Here is a 12,863-nt window from a genome sequence, read left to right on the forward strand (position 1 = left end):
AAGAAGATGGTGATTACTGGTAGGTAGATGTGTTCTACTCCCTATTAGCAAAATGACAATGCTATTCACAGTATACATGGGTTCTGGATTAGCTTTGTTAAAGTACTAACTAAACATGGATTTTATTCTACTATAATCGTACAAGCAAAACAATCAGGAGCATGTGAGGCAATCAAGAATAACATTTTGTTTTCCCTTTCAACACACAGATCACCACACAATAGCAAGCAGCGGGAAGGATTGCCAGCAGGTGGAGTGGAGGTGGCTCGATGAGGCATTGGTGAAAATGCAACAGTAAAAAAAAGTAGTTGCTATTTATAGTGTGTAGAATACTATGCAAGTTGAGGACAAGTGTTGGACAAGTTGGTTGCATGGCTCACACGTGTTTCTCAGCTTGCTGGAAGGAAGAGCAGCATGACACAAATGGCATTCATGCAGCTGGGCCCACTAGGGGTTTCTTAGGTGCTAAGAAACTGTTTAAGGGCTGAAATGTAAACCTAAAGGGCTTGTTTGTAATTTTTGAATTATTAATTTGTAATAGAGGATTTTGTATTAATTTTGTGAAATAAGATGATTAGACCATATAATTTTGGTCCTTGAAACCTGTGGTTTCACAGAAGCCTTATTTTATTTTGGTTTTCTCTACTGTCCCTCGTCAGGTTCTTTGATGGAATAGGTTTCTTTTGGTCGGTTATACTTTTAGTTTCTCTTAATTAATGGATCGAGCCGGATCTTTTGCCTTCGTTTCAAAAAACAACTCGGTTAATGCATGTACTAACATCTTAGGCATGCGTTTCAGTCCACATATATAAATCTCAGAAACTTGAACCATACGTCAACCTCATTGCATCACCGTCCCCCTCTTGCCATTGATGTTACTGCTAGAGGCCTGTATTTAACTAAAGTAACTAAGCCTTTAACATCAAATTAATGGGTGCAATTGACTTGAGTGACGATCACAGTTTTTCTCCCAAAATTCCACCAGCGTTACCTCAGCAGTCAGCATCGATCGAAACCACACCAGAAAACAGCAAAAAGAAAAAAACGCATGGAAAGAGTTTGTTCCAAAAATGAGAAAATCAAATCAAACGAAATGACAGTCCAAACTCCTCAACAACTTCACATTCCTGCGTGAAACGATCACGTATTGTGTGTACTGTGTATCCAACGACGGTCCATGCATGCGCGAGTCCACGCACGGATGGCCCTGATCTGCTCTGCTCTACCTAACCCGGTACGTGGCGCGCTAGCTCCCTGGCAGCGGCGGGCCGCTGCGGCTGCTGCTGCTGCTGCTGCATGCGCAGCTGGCCGTGGAACCACACGATGAACTCGTCGGCGCGCCGGTCTACCAAACCCGCCTCATCGTCTTCTTCCTCCCGCGCAGCCGGGAACGGCGAGTCCGTGATCCGCACCTGCCTTGGCGCCCCGGCGCCGCTGATCTCAACAACATCGCCTTCTTCTTCTTCGTCGCCGTCCATGAGATCGTACAGCCTCGTCACCGCTGCCGCCGACCCATGCTCCGGGTCCTCGTCTTGCTGCAGGAGCCGGCGCCGCGACCGGCGGCGCCTGCGGCGGCGCCTGCTGTGGAGCGGCGTGCTGCTGCAGCTGAACTCCACCTCGCGGGGCCGGTACTCGTACTTGCTGTACACCGCGGCGCCGGGGTCCATGGACCGGCACGACAGCGACGAAGCTGCTCCGCCGGTGATGCGACCGCCGCCGCTGCGCGGGTACGGGTGCACGTGCACCGCGTCCACGGACCGGCAGGACAGCGCCGGCGCCGCGAAGCTGCAGTGGCGCATGGAGGAGGACATAGGCGAGAGCAGGTGGTGCAGGTGGACGCCGAGCGCGGCGAGCTTGGGCTGGTGCTTCCCCAGGCCCCTGGCAAGGACCAGGTGCACGGCCCGCGCCATGCGCCACAGCTTCTTCCCGCTCAATAACGCCGCCGGCGCCGCTGGGCCGTCCTCGCGACGGCCCACATCGATATCGCCGTCCCCGTCGTGTTGCTCTTCCATGGCCGCCCACTCCTGGTCACTGCCCATCTCGAATCCCCGATTCATCGAACTAGCTACCTTGTCTCCTTTCTCGATTTGGAAAATCCTCCAAGTCCTCCGGGCTCTGCCCTGCCAGAGGTAGCTAGCTTCTGAGTATCTCAGGAAAATGGCAAATCTTTGTCAATGACGGGATTGGAATATGAAATTAAGGACAGATGTGCCGTGGTATTTAAAGGGACATGCGTTAGCGTACGGCGTGTGTTGTGGCTAGATCACTGGACAATTAAACGCCGCAAGGAGAATTATTGGGCCGGGGTGCGACGGCACGATAGTCTTCAAATTGTTCTTTTTGTGCTCAGACGCTTTGCTTCCGCACACGTACGACGTGGTCGACCGGCGTTTGTCCTTCCTTCCATGCGAGAGGTTTTCGCTGGCGCTAGGCTATAGGCCTGCTGCGACCCTTGCGTGTCATGCCATGCATATCTGGCTAATCGATCTGCGGAGGTCGGATTAGTAGCTTTTAAACCCGCTTTTTTTGGTGAGCTCGATCGGGTATGCTAACTAAGTGTTTCCACGTTCGCTCTGAGTGGGGGCTGGAAATCCCACGTTTAGCTTGCTTATGTTTTAGATATCGACGACGTGGTATAGCATAGAGTGACACTTTGACTATCAGTGTTTAAAGCTAACATAACATCCATACTGAAATATTAAGGAAAGTGTATTTCATGACAGGCATAGTAGCCTGAATGTAGTGTCGTTGTACGTACTGGATCATGTTTGTATCTTTTCTGTACTGGTAGTCGATGGTCCACAAACCCAATTGTTTTATTTATCATTATTAGTCACATGTGTTCCAAAATGATAAATATTTAGAAACGGGAGAAGTACAGGTTAAGACAATTAGGCGCTTTTCGTGTGTTCGTTAGAGCGTAGGTCGACATGAATAAATGGCTAGATCGAAACCGCAATCATGCACTGTAGACAAATGGCCATGCTTGGGACCATCAATATATCAGCTTGTGATTGAGAAAACGGCACATGAAGTTTCCACTAACTAGTGTCATTAGTGTCCATACAGCAGGGGTCATCATGATGAAATCGATGTTGTATTCAAGTGTACTCCAGAAGAGAAAACGAAGAGCCACCGAGACGATTGGATTCTAACATTGAAGGCAGATCTGCAAAGTATGATCAGTCGGGGATGTCTAATACGAAGTTAGGAACTCCATACGCACCGGCCCCCCTTCGGGATATCATGGTGGTGCAAAACATTAAAAAAAAACATGAACATCACGTGTGCACTTAATTTATGGAGAAAATAAAATATTACCTCCGTTTCATAATTCTTGTCGAAATATTAGATGTATCTAGACACTTTTTAGGGATAGATACATCCTTTTTTGGTCAAATTTGAGACATGAATTATGGAACGGAGGGAGTAAGTGTTATATACTGAATATTTTTATCTCCTTTTCTCACAGTAAACAAATGTACAAAATGTATTGTCCCTCACGAAAATCTAACATGACCTCTAGCTAGCTAGCTAGCTAGTTTCTGTTTGTCACCCAGGAATTTCACACTGAACAATCCAGTTCCCAGAAAAAGGATCATATTACCATGAATGCATGATGGCAGAAAAACAGAAAATATGTTGTGCTTTTGCAAGCCAGACATTAGTAAAAAAATATATTCTTGAAAGGAACATGACAGTAGTAGCAGTATACCGGCCAGTTGTTCTAGATGAAAAAGGTATAATTACACGGTGCCTCTCTCCCTTCCATGAATTATTATGAAATAAAAAAGTGGGATTTCGATGTCACCAGCTGGGACTAGGCATGCCGTCGTCACTGTTCATTAATTGGAATGTTTTATGCACTACAGTTTTATAACAGGGAGGAGTCCATAAGCAGCAGCCGCCGTTGATCGATATCACTGTCCAGGTTTAATGGCGCCCCCTACCCAATTATACACAGCCCATGTCCACCTCAAACAAACAGCTAATGCCCAACATCACCTGCTAAGAATTCCCCATGGTGTTTAGCGTGTATATTGTACAGTACGCGCGTACGTACTCAAGCAGGCCCACACACGTGTTTAAGATATTTTTGAGTCGTCGGCACCTGTTAATAGTAGTCTGAATTAACATGCACCATCTGCTCGCGAAAAGATATCCTAGGAAGGGCACTGTTAATTTGCCCATGGAAGTTGCGTGTGCCACGGCAAAGTGTGGTACGTATACGTACGCGTGACAAGACATTGAAGGAAAAAAAAACAAGATACGAAGTACTACCTCTCACGTCCTAAATTCTTGACTCAAATTTATCCAAATATGGATGTTCTATTTTTAAAATGTGTTTAGATACATGTATATTTCGACAACAATTTAGAATCGAGATTACTTATTAAAAAATACTGACTACTACTGTAACGGCTGAAGCTACGCAGGAGCTTAATTAGCTGGAACTTTTCCGGGAAACCGATGTGACAAAATTAACACGGTACGTAGTCCGTGGTTGGCCTGGGCGTAAACGAAAGGAGGAGGGTGTGTGGTGACCGGTGAGAGATGGATCCTGGGGATAACATGGAGTCGACATCTGGACCCTGGGCAATGGAAAGGCGTCGGCGAAGGCGGGCAGAGGAGGCGAAAAGAAAGCCTTCGTTCGGAAATCAAGGCCCCTGTGTATATGCCGCCGGATCACAGACGTGGCGCGCATCGTCTTCTACAGACCTGGAGACTGAATACTCTCTCCCTTCCAAAACACAACTCATATAGATTTTTCTCATTTATTTCCAAACACATCTTATTTTTTTCTTGGTACTCGCACCCGACCAATAACTACTCACATCTATTTATTATTAATTTAATACGAGTAGTCAGGCACTAGAAACAAGAATTGTTTTGATCCAAATGTACAAATTTATATGAGTTGTGTTTTGGAACGGAGGGAGTACGCAATTGACCAAGCCCATCAGTTGAAGAAGTCGCTTAAATAACAACCTCCCGTCGTAATCAAAGCCCGGCCCAGTCCAGTCCAGCCCAGTTTAATTGCTGATTAGGACTTCGCTCTTTCGGAAAAAAAAAGAATTTGCAAACTAAGTTTAAATCTAGCATTCTCGTGTCGATTTCTTTAAAAGTTTCCCGACTGCACGATCTTATCTGATTTTATTTCACATCTTAGGAAAAAAATACTTATGCCTTTTCGACTGTTCGTATGCATGCATGAGCTGATGAGCACGCATACACAGCAATACCATGCACCTACATAAATCATGTCTAAATATCATCTGTAATCTGAGAGGCATGCAAGAAAGATATAATCAAACACTACCGGCCAGCAGTCAACTTACTACGGAGTAGTACATAGTACGGAGTATATAGTAAGGTGGTTTGGCATGCATGCGTTAGCGTGTGCTATCAACATATAATTAAGTTGGCGAGCCAGTGCATATATACGATATATATGATGCATGCATGCCCGTGTCAATTTCTCGATCAATCACACAGGTTAGATATATAATGAAGCCGCCGCCTGCTTGCTCGACACGACCGAACGGTCTTCAATTCGTCAGACGTACGGCAGCGCGCAACCGGCGGCGCCGGCGCCGGCGCGGCCTCCGCCGTTGCAGCACGCGGGTGGCTTATTAACAACCATCCCAGTTCCCCTGCCGGCGCCAGTGTTGCAGGCTCCGCGTCCGCGGTTCTGGGAGCTCTTGCGGGCGATGTCGCGCATGGAGCTGGCGAGGGAGAGCTTGGGGTTGAGCCGGACGGTGGAATTGAACCGCTGGCAGAGCGCCGCGTGGGCCTCCACGGCGGCGCGCACGGTGATCATGACGTCCGGGTCACAGCGCTGCTGGCGCTCCTTGACGGCCTCCGTGCAGAGCCCGCACACGTACTTGCCCTGGAAGTGCTCCCGGACGCGGCCGATGAACGTCGGCGTGCACTCCTCCGCCATCCCGCAGCACTCGCACTGCACGCTCCGCGCCTCCCCCAGCGGCTCCCCCTGTGTCCACGTGCATCAGCTTTAAATTAATTCGTGTATATGTTCATAATTTCTAAATATTTGTCGTGGTTTTAGTTGAAGGTACGGAGGGAGTAGAAGCTAGCTATGAGCTATCGAGGTGGTCGTTTGGATGCCATGGTGAATATAATATATTGGTGATCGAGATCTACTACTGATCTTCTGTACACGCTTTGGCAGTAAAAAAGAAGAAGCGGAAATTAACGCCGTGTAGTAATTAACACACACAAGGGTCAATCCACGAAGATGCTACTATTAGCTACTTACCTCTCTAGCCAAGCGCCAAGGCATATCTCCCCGTTGCGATCGACGACAGCTGGGCTAGCTAGCCCTCTCGATCACGCGAACCTTCCAAGAGCTTCCTATTCCTTCCTTGCACTCAAGTGCTTCCTACTGTATATCTCTATCTTAGCTCTTAGCTATATGACCTTCTAACCAAGTGGTTAGCTATCCTGGTCGATCACTCGTGCACTCTCGTGTCTGCGACTCTGTGCACATGCCGGCCTATAGCTACCCCCAGGGCCTATTTATAGGGCACACACGGGCGGAATGCCCGCGCGCGTTGCGCACACAGTATCGCTTATACACCACAGGAAAACAAAGAAACGCATGCCCTTGTTGCCATGTTGGGGGTGGATCGAACTTGGTTTAATTTGCGGCTCGTGCATGCCAAGGGGAACGCGTCAGCCTGTCCATCGGCCACGAGCATGCAAGCTGGGCCGATCGAGCAAATGTCATGGGTTCTGATCGGTTACGACTTCATCCGTACGTCGTCGCCGGAAAAGTAAGTACGTACGTGCTCGATCAAAATATCCCATATGTATGCGTTTACCCTGGTCCGGTTTTCCTAGGGATAAAAAATACTAATAGTACAGTGTAGATATCTTCAAGCTGTGAAATGGGCAGACCCAGTAAGTTGCACGTACACACATGCTTTGGACTTAACTTTACCTTTCTTTCGTTTCTTTGCCATCGGTTACAACTGTTGAATGGAGTGAGGTTCAGGATACCGGCGGGCAGGCGACCAGAATGCACGTATATACTGTATCACTCTCTGACTCCCTGTTGATCTTCTGTGCAAAGACCTGTATATATTACTCTGAACCTCGTTCCTTAACTTCGTTCTTTCTGAATCTTATCAAACAGGTCTGAATCTTTTCCTGGTTTCTGAATTTGTGATGTCACGGATTACTTTTGAGCTCGTCATTTCATCGATCTGCAGGCAAAGCAAAATGCCCATGCATGGAGAAGATCCTAGCGGGTTGTCGATCGAGATCGCGCGCCTGTGAGTGGCTCACGGGATGCGCATCGGCCGCGTGATCTTGCCCCTGACAGAGCACCATCGCCTAACCTCATCGCCGGCGGGACGGCGGGCACTTTCCTTGGATCTTTTGTAGCTTCCTCTCCTTTTTTCCGTGCAGGTGGATGATGTGATGCACGTTACGTCATTCGTTCGTATACTTCTCTCTAGTATCAGAAGCTTCGTTAGAGCGTACGTCCCGGAGCCCGCCGGGCCGCCGCGCCGATCAGGGCAACAGCAAGCGGTAATAAGCGGTCCTCTATTGATGGTGCATGCATGCAGATATATAGACCCTGCAAATTGACAGTTCGTGCCCTGAATTCGCAACCGATGAACACGCATCCATACTCTTCGGAATGTTGCTCCAGAGTAATCGAGCTTGTCCCAGACGCATGCAGCATGCACCAGCTGATTAGCTCCTGCCTGGAGGAGTTCCACACAAAATTCGAGCAAAACTTGAAAAATATTACTCCCTCCGATCCATATTACTCGTCAAAATATTACATATATCTGGACGTTTTTTAAACATAGATACGTTCATATAGCAAATTTGAGACAAGTATAATATGGATCGGAGGAAGTAATAAACGACAAGTACATTTTCGACCTGAAGTTATACTTATGCTTCATCGATCTTTGGCCAGCTTTCCAACACATGTAAATTTCCTATCTATTAATCGGACTACATTATAAAATGAGCCGTTCTGAATGATCACAAAGTGCAAAAGCTCCATGCATAAACTTTTGGACGGAAAAGGACATTCAAAAAGATCGGCTGAAAAAGCAAAACCACTTCAAAAAAAAGCTTGCAATCATGTTTCAGGTGATCGTCCATGGTATCTTTTGTTGTCATATCACTACTAGAATCCACAAATTTTCCTAGTGCCAAATATTCTAGATGAAAGCAAAAAAATCTTAGATAAAGGCTTCACCTAGGGACTGCACTAGGGAAAGAACCCTGGGTATAGTATGGTGGGGAAAGAGGGCTTTACCTAGGGGCATTTTGACACCTCTAGGGAACGTTTCTTTACCTAGAGGCTTGAACTCTAGGAAAAGTTATCACATGGCAGCGGTGTGCCAAGGTGTAAAGCTACTGTCCCTAGGGCCAATTTAACTCTAGGGAAAGACACGAGACCAAAATTTTAATCAAATATGCCACATCATCATCTTTTCCTAGATGACTTTACCTACTAGGCTCTCAAATAGATTCAAATGGTACCAGAATTCGTATTTTGACCATATATGAATTCGTATTGTCCATATTTGAATTCATAATGACCATAGTTCAAATATATTCAAATAGAACCAAAATTAATAACCAATAGGAACATAACACAAAATGTTTAATCAATCTCAACCTTCATTCAAATAACATGTTCGCAATCAGTAAGAAGTGTTGTTGCTACAAAAAATAGCCTCATTATTGATCAACGGCTAGTGTTTGCTATGCCAAACAAACATGACTCAAGATGTGAACAATTGTCCCAGATGAGTATGCAGCTAGAATCTGCTATGCCAAAAATCTGTGCAAAAGTAGGTTGTATGCAAGACCTGTGCACCTGAAAATTAGATGACACAAATTTTAGTTGTTTGATGAATACATGTACAAAATTTGAGCAGCATAACAACTATAAATATGAAAACGTGAAGGAGAAATCAACTACAACGTGAAACGAGAATGGAAGAACAGAAATGAATACAGGCTTGTTTGTTTCATGAGTGTTTTTATCTTGTTGGTTAACTATTTTTTCCACATCGGAAATCATGTTTGAAAAGGAGTTTAAAAGTGGTACTAATTCTGACCTCATACTTATCCATCCATTCAATTGTTCCAAGTCATGCTATTCTGCATAATTGCCAATGACCAGAGCCATTGTAGGATTATCAACTTGGTTCAAACATTATTTCTAATTATCAGTGATGCCAAAGTAAACTTCCAGCTCTAGTGTGTGTACCAATGCATCGAGTACTAGTAGTAACTAGAAGGACCTGTCAAATATGAGTGCTAGTACTAGTAGTAGAAGGACCTGTACTTAGGCCACGTGTTGGTCTTGAAAATATCAGTAAAGATACAACTGAAGCTAGAGTGGAGTAGAAAATAATTAAATAATTAAACAGAAAGTACAGAAAAATAGGAGCTGGAGAGTGGAGAGGAAAAGGAGTCAGGGCCAGTGGTGCTGCAGCCTGTAGCTGGAAAAGTTCTCAGTAGCAGAACAGCGAGGAGGAGAAGCAGAGCAAGGAGAGTATCAGGAGTTCAAGTGTTAAAGGTAAAAACTTGGAGTTGAGGGGAAAAACTGAATATTTGTTTACTTGTGTGTTGTTCAGATGCTTGAAGAGTGGTTTAGGGGAATCTCTGCTTGAGTTAATTGTTGTTTTCTGTGGAAACCAAATGAAGTATTTGTTGCTCTAGTCAGGTTTCAGGCCTACAAATAGAAGCCTGATTACTGTAGATGTTTAGATTTATCATTAGCTGAGAAAGGAGCAAAGAAGGCAAGATTCAAATGTAAATTCTGTTTTATCCAGTGCGGGAGAGAGTAAAGGTGAACATTTCAGAATTTAAGCTGCAAAGAAAAACAAGTTTTACAGGGAGAGGGGGAGAGAGAGAGAGAGAGCACGCTATTATGTTCTTGTAATTAATTCATGTCAAGTTTCGGATCATATATCCCCATTCCCCACAGACATAAGCACCCATGCACATCACAAAATAGCCATCTCGGGTTTTATTTCAGATGACACTTGGTTTTATTTCAGAACACATACCTAAACAGAGGAATGATTTTGGTGTTCTTGAGCAACAAGACTGGAGAATGTTGTATGCCATTCAAAATCTGCAAAACAATAGATGTGCTTTGAAATGGCTACTTCCTTCTTTCAGTGTCAAACTGAGAAAGATGATTACATACGTGATTTCGGCTGTCATTCAAAATCTGCAATTGCTTAGAAGACATGGTATGCTTGCTTGATTGCTCGGTAGCACAAAGGATCAGTTTGTTCTCTATTCATTCAATCTGGCCAGCAAAAGCTTGTATTTCTCTGAAAAAGATGTACAAAATAATTAGGCAAAGCAAAATAATGCTAAATCGTATAGTTAGCTTTGTCGATGTTGTACATACATCTGAACATCAATCTTCAGAACATTTACTCGTGAATTGCAGGCTTCACACAATTGCTCCTTCAAAATACATACAAGAACAACAATGCATTATCATCTATTTTCTTATCATTGCATCACAAGGTTAATCAGCATCGTGTTTGCACGAACAAGGTTTCAGATAGCAAAATATATCAACAATGACAACACATGTACCACAATTGCAGAACAAGGTTTCGCACAAAGAATGCTCCTTCCAATTATAGGACATTTAGATAGCACATTTAGCATAGAGAACTAATCAACTAAATCAATTGCTAAAAACATCATGGTTTCACACATCATTCAGATAGCACAACTAGGAGAAAGCAAATCATTGTTTCAGAGAACCAAATCCAGTAAGAAAGACACCTAGAATAGCAAAGTTCATCAAAAGAACTAATCCTAGAACATGTAGAACATAGAGAGACCTAGATATATATAGAGAGAAGACTGAGAGGGGGAGAGAGGACAAACCAGAAGGGGTGGCGCACATGGTCCTGTGGCCGTAGAATCAGAGGAAGGCGGTCACCACAGGGACTCACTACGAGAAGAAGACGGACCCCGCCTCTGCCGCAGTTCCAGGCGGGTTTCAGGCACGGACACCGCGATCGCATCCTCGTGGCGGCGCACCGATGGTGACAGCGGAGGCGGTAGTGCGGCGGTCCTTGTAGGAAAGGTTCTGGCGGCGCCGGTACGGCAGGGCGGCGCGGGCATGGCGAGGAGGCAAAGGTATTGCGGGGCTATGGAATGGCGACGCGGCTATGACAGGGAGTCGGGGGTATGGCGCGGCTGAGCAGATATGGAGGGTTGGAGACGGGACGGAGCCGGACGGCGCGGCTACGACAGAGAGGCGCCGTGGAGGCGGGGTGGAGCAGGGCGGCGCGGCTATGGCAGGGAGGCGCCGAGGAGGCGGGCGGCGCGGCTACAGCCAGGAGGCGCCGTGGATGCGGGTTGGAGGCGGGCGGCGCAAGGGGAAAGGAGACCGAGGGGAAAGGAGACAGAGATACAATATTATTTTTTTGAGATGGGAGAAGGCTCACTTGTTGTCTCGCGCGGGCATAGCTGAAATTTTTCGCTTTGCTCTCTATCACTCAGGTGGGCCTGTGTGAAGCAAAGCGCGCCCATGGAAAAAAGAGCGCGGGGCTGACTGAAAAGAGAAGAAAAATCACACGTCGGGGGCATCTTCTTCAGATTCTTTACCTAAAGCTCAAATAAACTCTAGGGATACTTTACCTCACATTTATTTTTGGATGCAAATTCTCCTTACCTAGGGTGTTACTGTTTGCATCTTTACTTTACCTAGAGGAGAGAAATCAGCTCAAGGTAAAAAGGTTTGCTCTAGGAAAAATTGTGATTTCTAGTAGTGCCAAAGAGATTTTCTGTTATCGTCGTAGTCGAGTCTAGATTGTGTTGAAATTGACGGTGAAGGACTCGGATAGCAGTTTGGTCAAATCTAGCTTCTACGAGTGAAGTGAGACAAGGGTGACGGTAAAACCTTTGCTCTGAGCGACGCGTACGTGTTGTAGTGGTTACGATATTGATTGTGCCGAACTTAATCCACTTGGCAACCATGCATATGTAATTTTCTGACAAGCGTAAATCATGACAGAAGATGTCTCCGGATGTAAAACAGTATGCATGGAGAAGGTTCTTCAACAAGCCGTTACTATAGCCCGTTACTATAGCCGTTGCTTTGCATTCCATGTCATGACTTCTCTCTTCTATCCATCATTTTTTTCTAATTAAAAAATATTATTTGTACTAGGGACTCATTTGTCATACTCCAACTTTTTTTGGTACCCGTGAAGTAACAGTTTTTTGCAGGAGTAACTAATAACTATACTTCTTCCTACATGCCCTAAGAGACTTTTTTTCCTTTTGTAACTAAGGCAGAAAGATTTGCCTCATTTTATTCTTTAAGTTAATTAAAAAAAAGGGGGAAGCCATCTAAAGACACGACACCACAGAAGCCTACTTTCCGCATAAAATGTTCTCCAGTGTCTTGGCTGCCTCAGACTTATTTTGGCAATGGTTATGGATGGCTAAGAGCCTTGCCGGTGAAAATTTCCATCCCGTCCACCAATTCTTGACGCAATTGCATTGTTTCACACGTGAGATTGGAAGTTGATTAGTCCGAGCCAATCCCTCGTGGCGGCCCTCCAGGCTCCAGATTCTTTCGGAGCCGTCTCACTTTAATTACTCGGCCATCCTCTCCATTGGAGAGGTCAGTCGTCCAGACGACCAGACATGCGGGAGACACCCATGTCTTCCAAAGTCCTGTGATAACCCCAACTAGACCTGTCGGGCTTGGTAAAGTTCAGTAGCAAAACCTCAAGCCTAGGCTGGCCCGGCCCAGGAAAAGTCCTTTTATACCTATTTTCGGAAAAATTAAACTGGAGCCCGGGACACTGGGCCGAGCT

At 45.6% G+C, this 12,863-nt stretch overlaps 2 protein-coding genes and 1 long non-coding RNA gene across 3 annotated transcripts; 1 reads left to right on the plus strand and 2 right to left on the minus strand.

Annotated features, from left to right (window-relative positions):
• Positions 1-1,037: 1,037 nt before the first annotated feature.
• LOC100825807 lies at positions 1,038-2,459 on the minus strand. The gene has a single exon (XM_003565979.4). The coding sequence runs from the start codon at positions 2,055-2,057 to the stop codon at positions 1,227-1,229; it is 831 nt and encodes a 276-aa protein (XP_003566027.2). The 5' UTR covers positions 2,058-2,459; the 3' UTR covers positions 1,038-1,226.
• A 2,847-nt stretch (positions 2,460-5,306) lies between these two features.
• On the minus strand, positions 5,307-6,510 carry LOC104582612. The gene is made up of 2 exons (XM_010232848.3): positions 6,278-6,510; positions 5,307-5,992 (listed from the first exon to the last, which is right to left on the minus strand). Exons 1-2 carry the CDS (start codon positions 6,299-6,301, stop codon positions 5,558-5,560), a joined length of 459 nt encoding a protein of 152 aa, XP_010231150.1. The 5' UTR covers positions 6,302-6,510; the 3' UTR covers positions 5,307-5,557.
• Positions 6,511-6,736: 226 nt separating this feature from the next.
• Positions 6,737-8,005, plus strand: LOC112270605. Its single transcript, XR_002962889.1, has 2 exons — positions 6,737-7,156; positions 7,233-8,005. It is a non-coding gene; the product is annotated as an uncharacterized LOC112270605 (long non-coding RNA).
• Positions 8,006-12,863: the final 4,858 nt, after the last annotated feature.

This window comes from Brachypodium distachyon, chromosome 2 (genome assembly GCF_000005505.3).
Source record: "Brachypodium distachyon strain Bd21 chromosome 2, Brachypodium_distachyon_v3.0, whole genome shotgun sequence".
NCBI lineage: Eukaryota > Viridiplantae > Streptophyta > Magnoliopsida > Poales > Poaceae > Brachypodium > Brachypodium distachyon.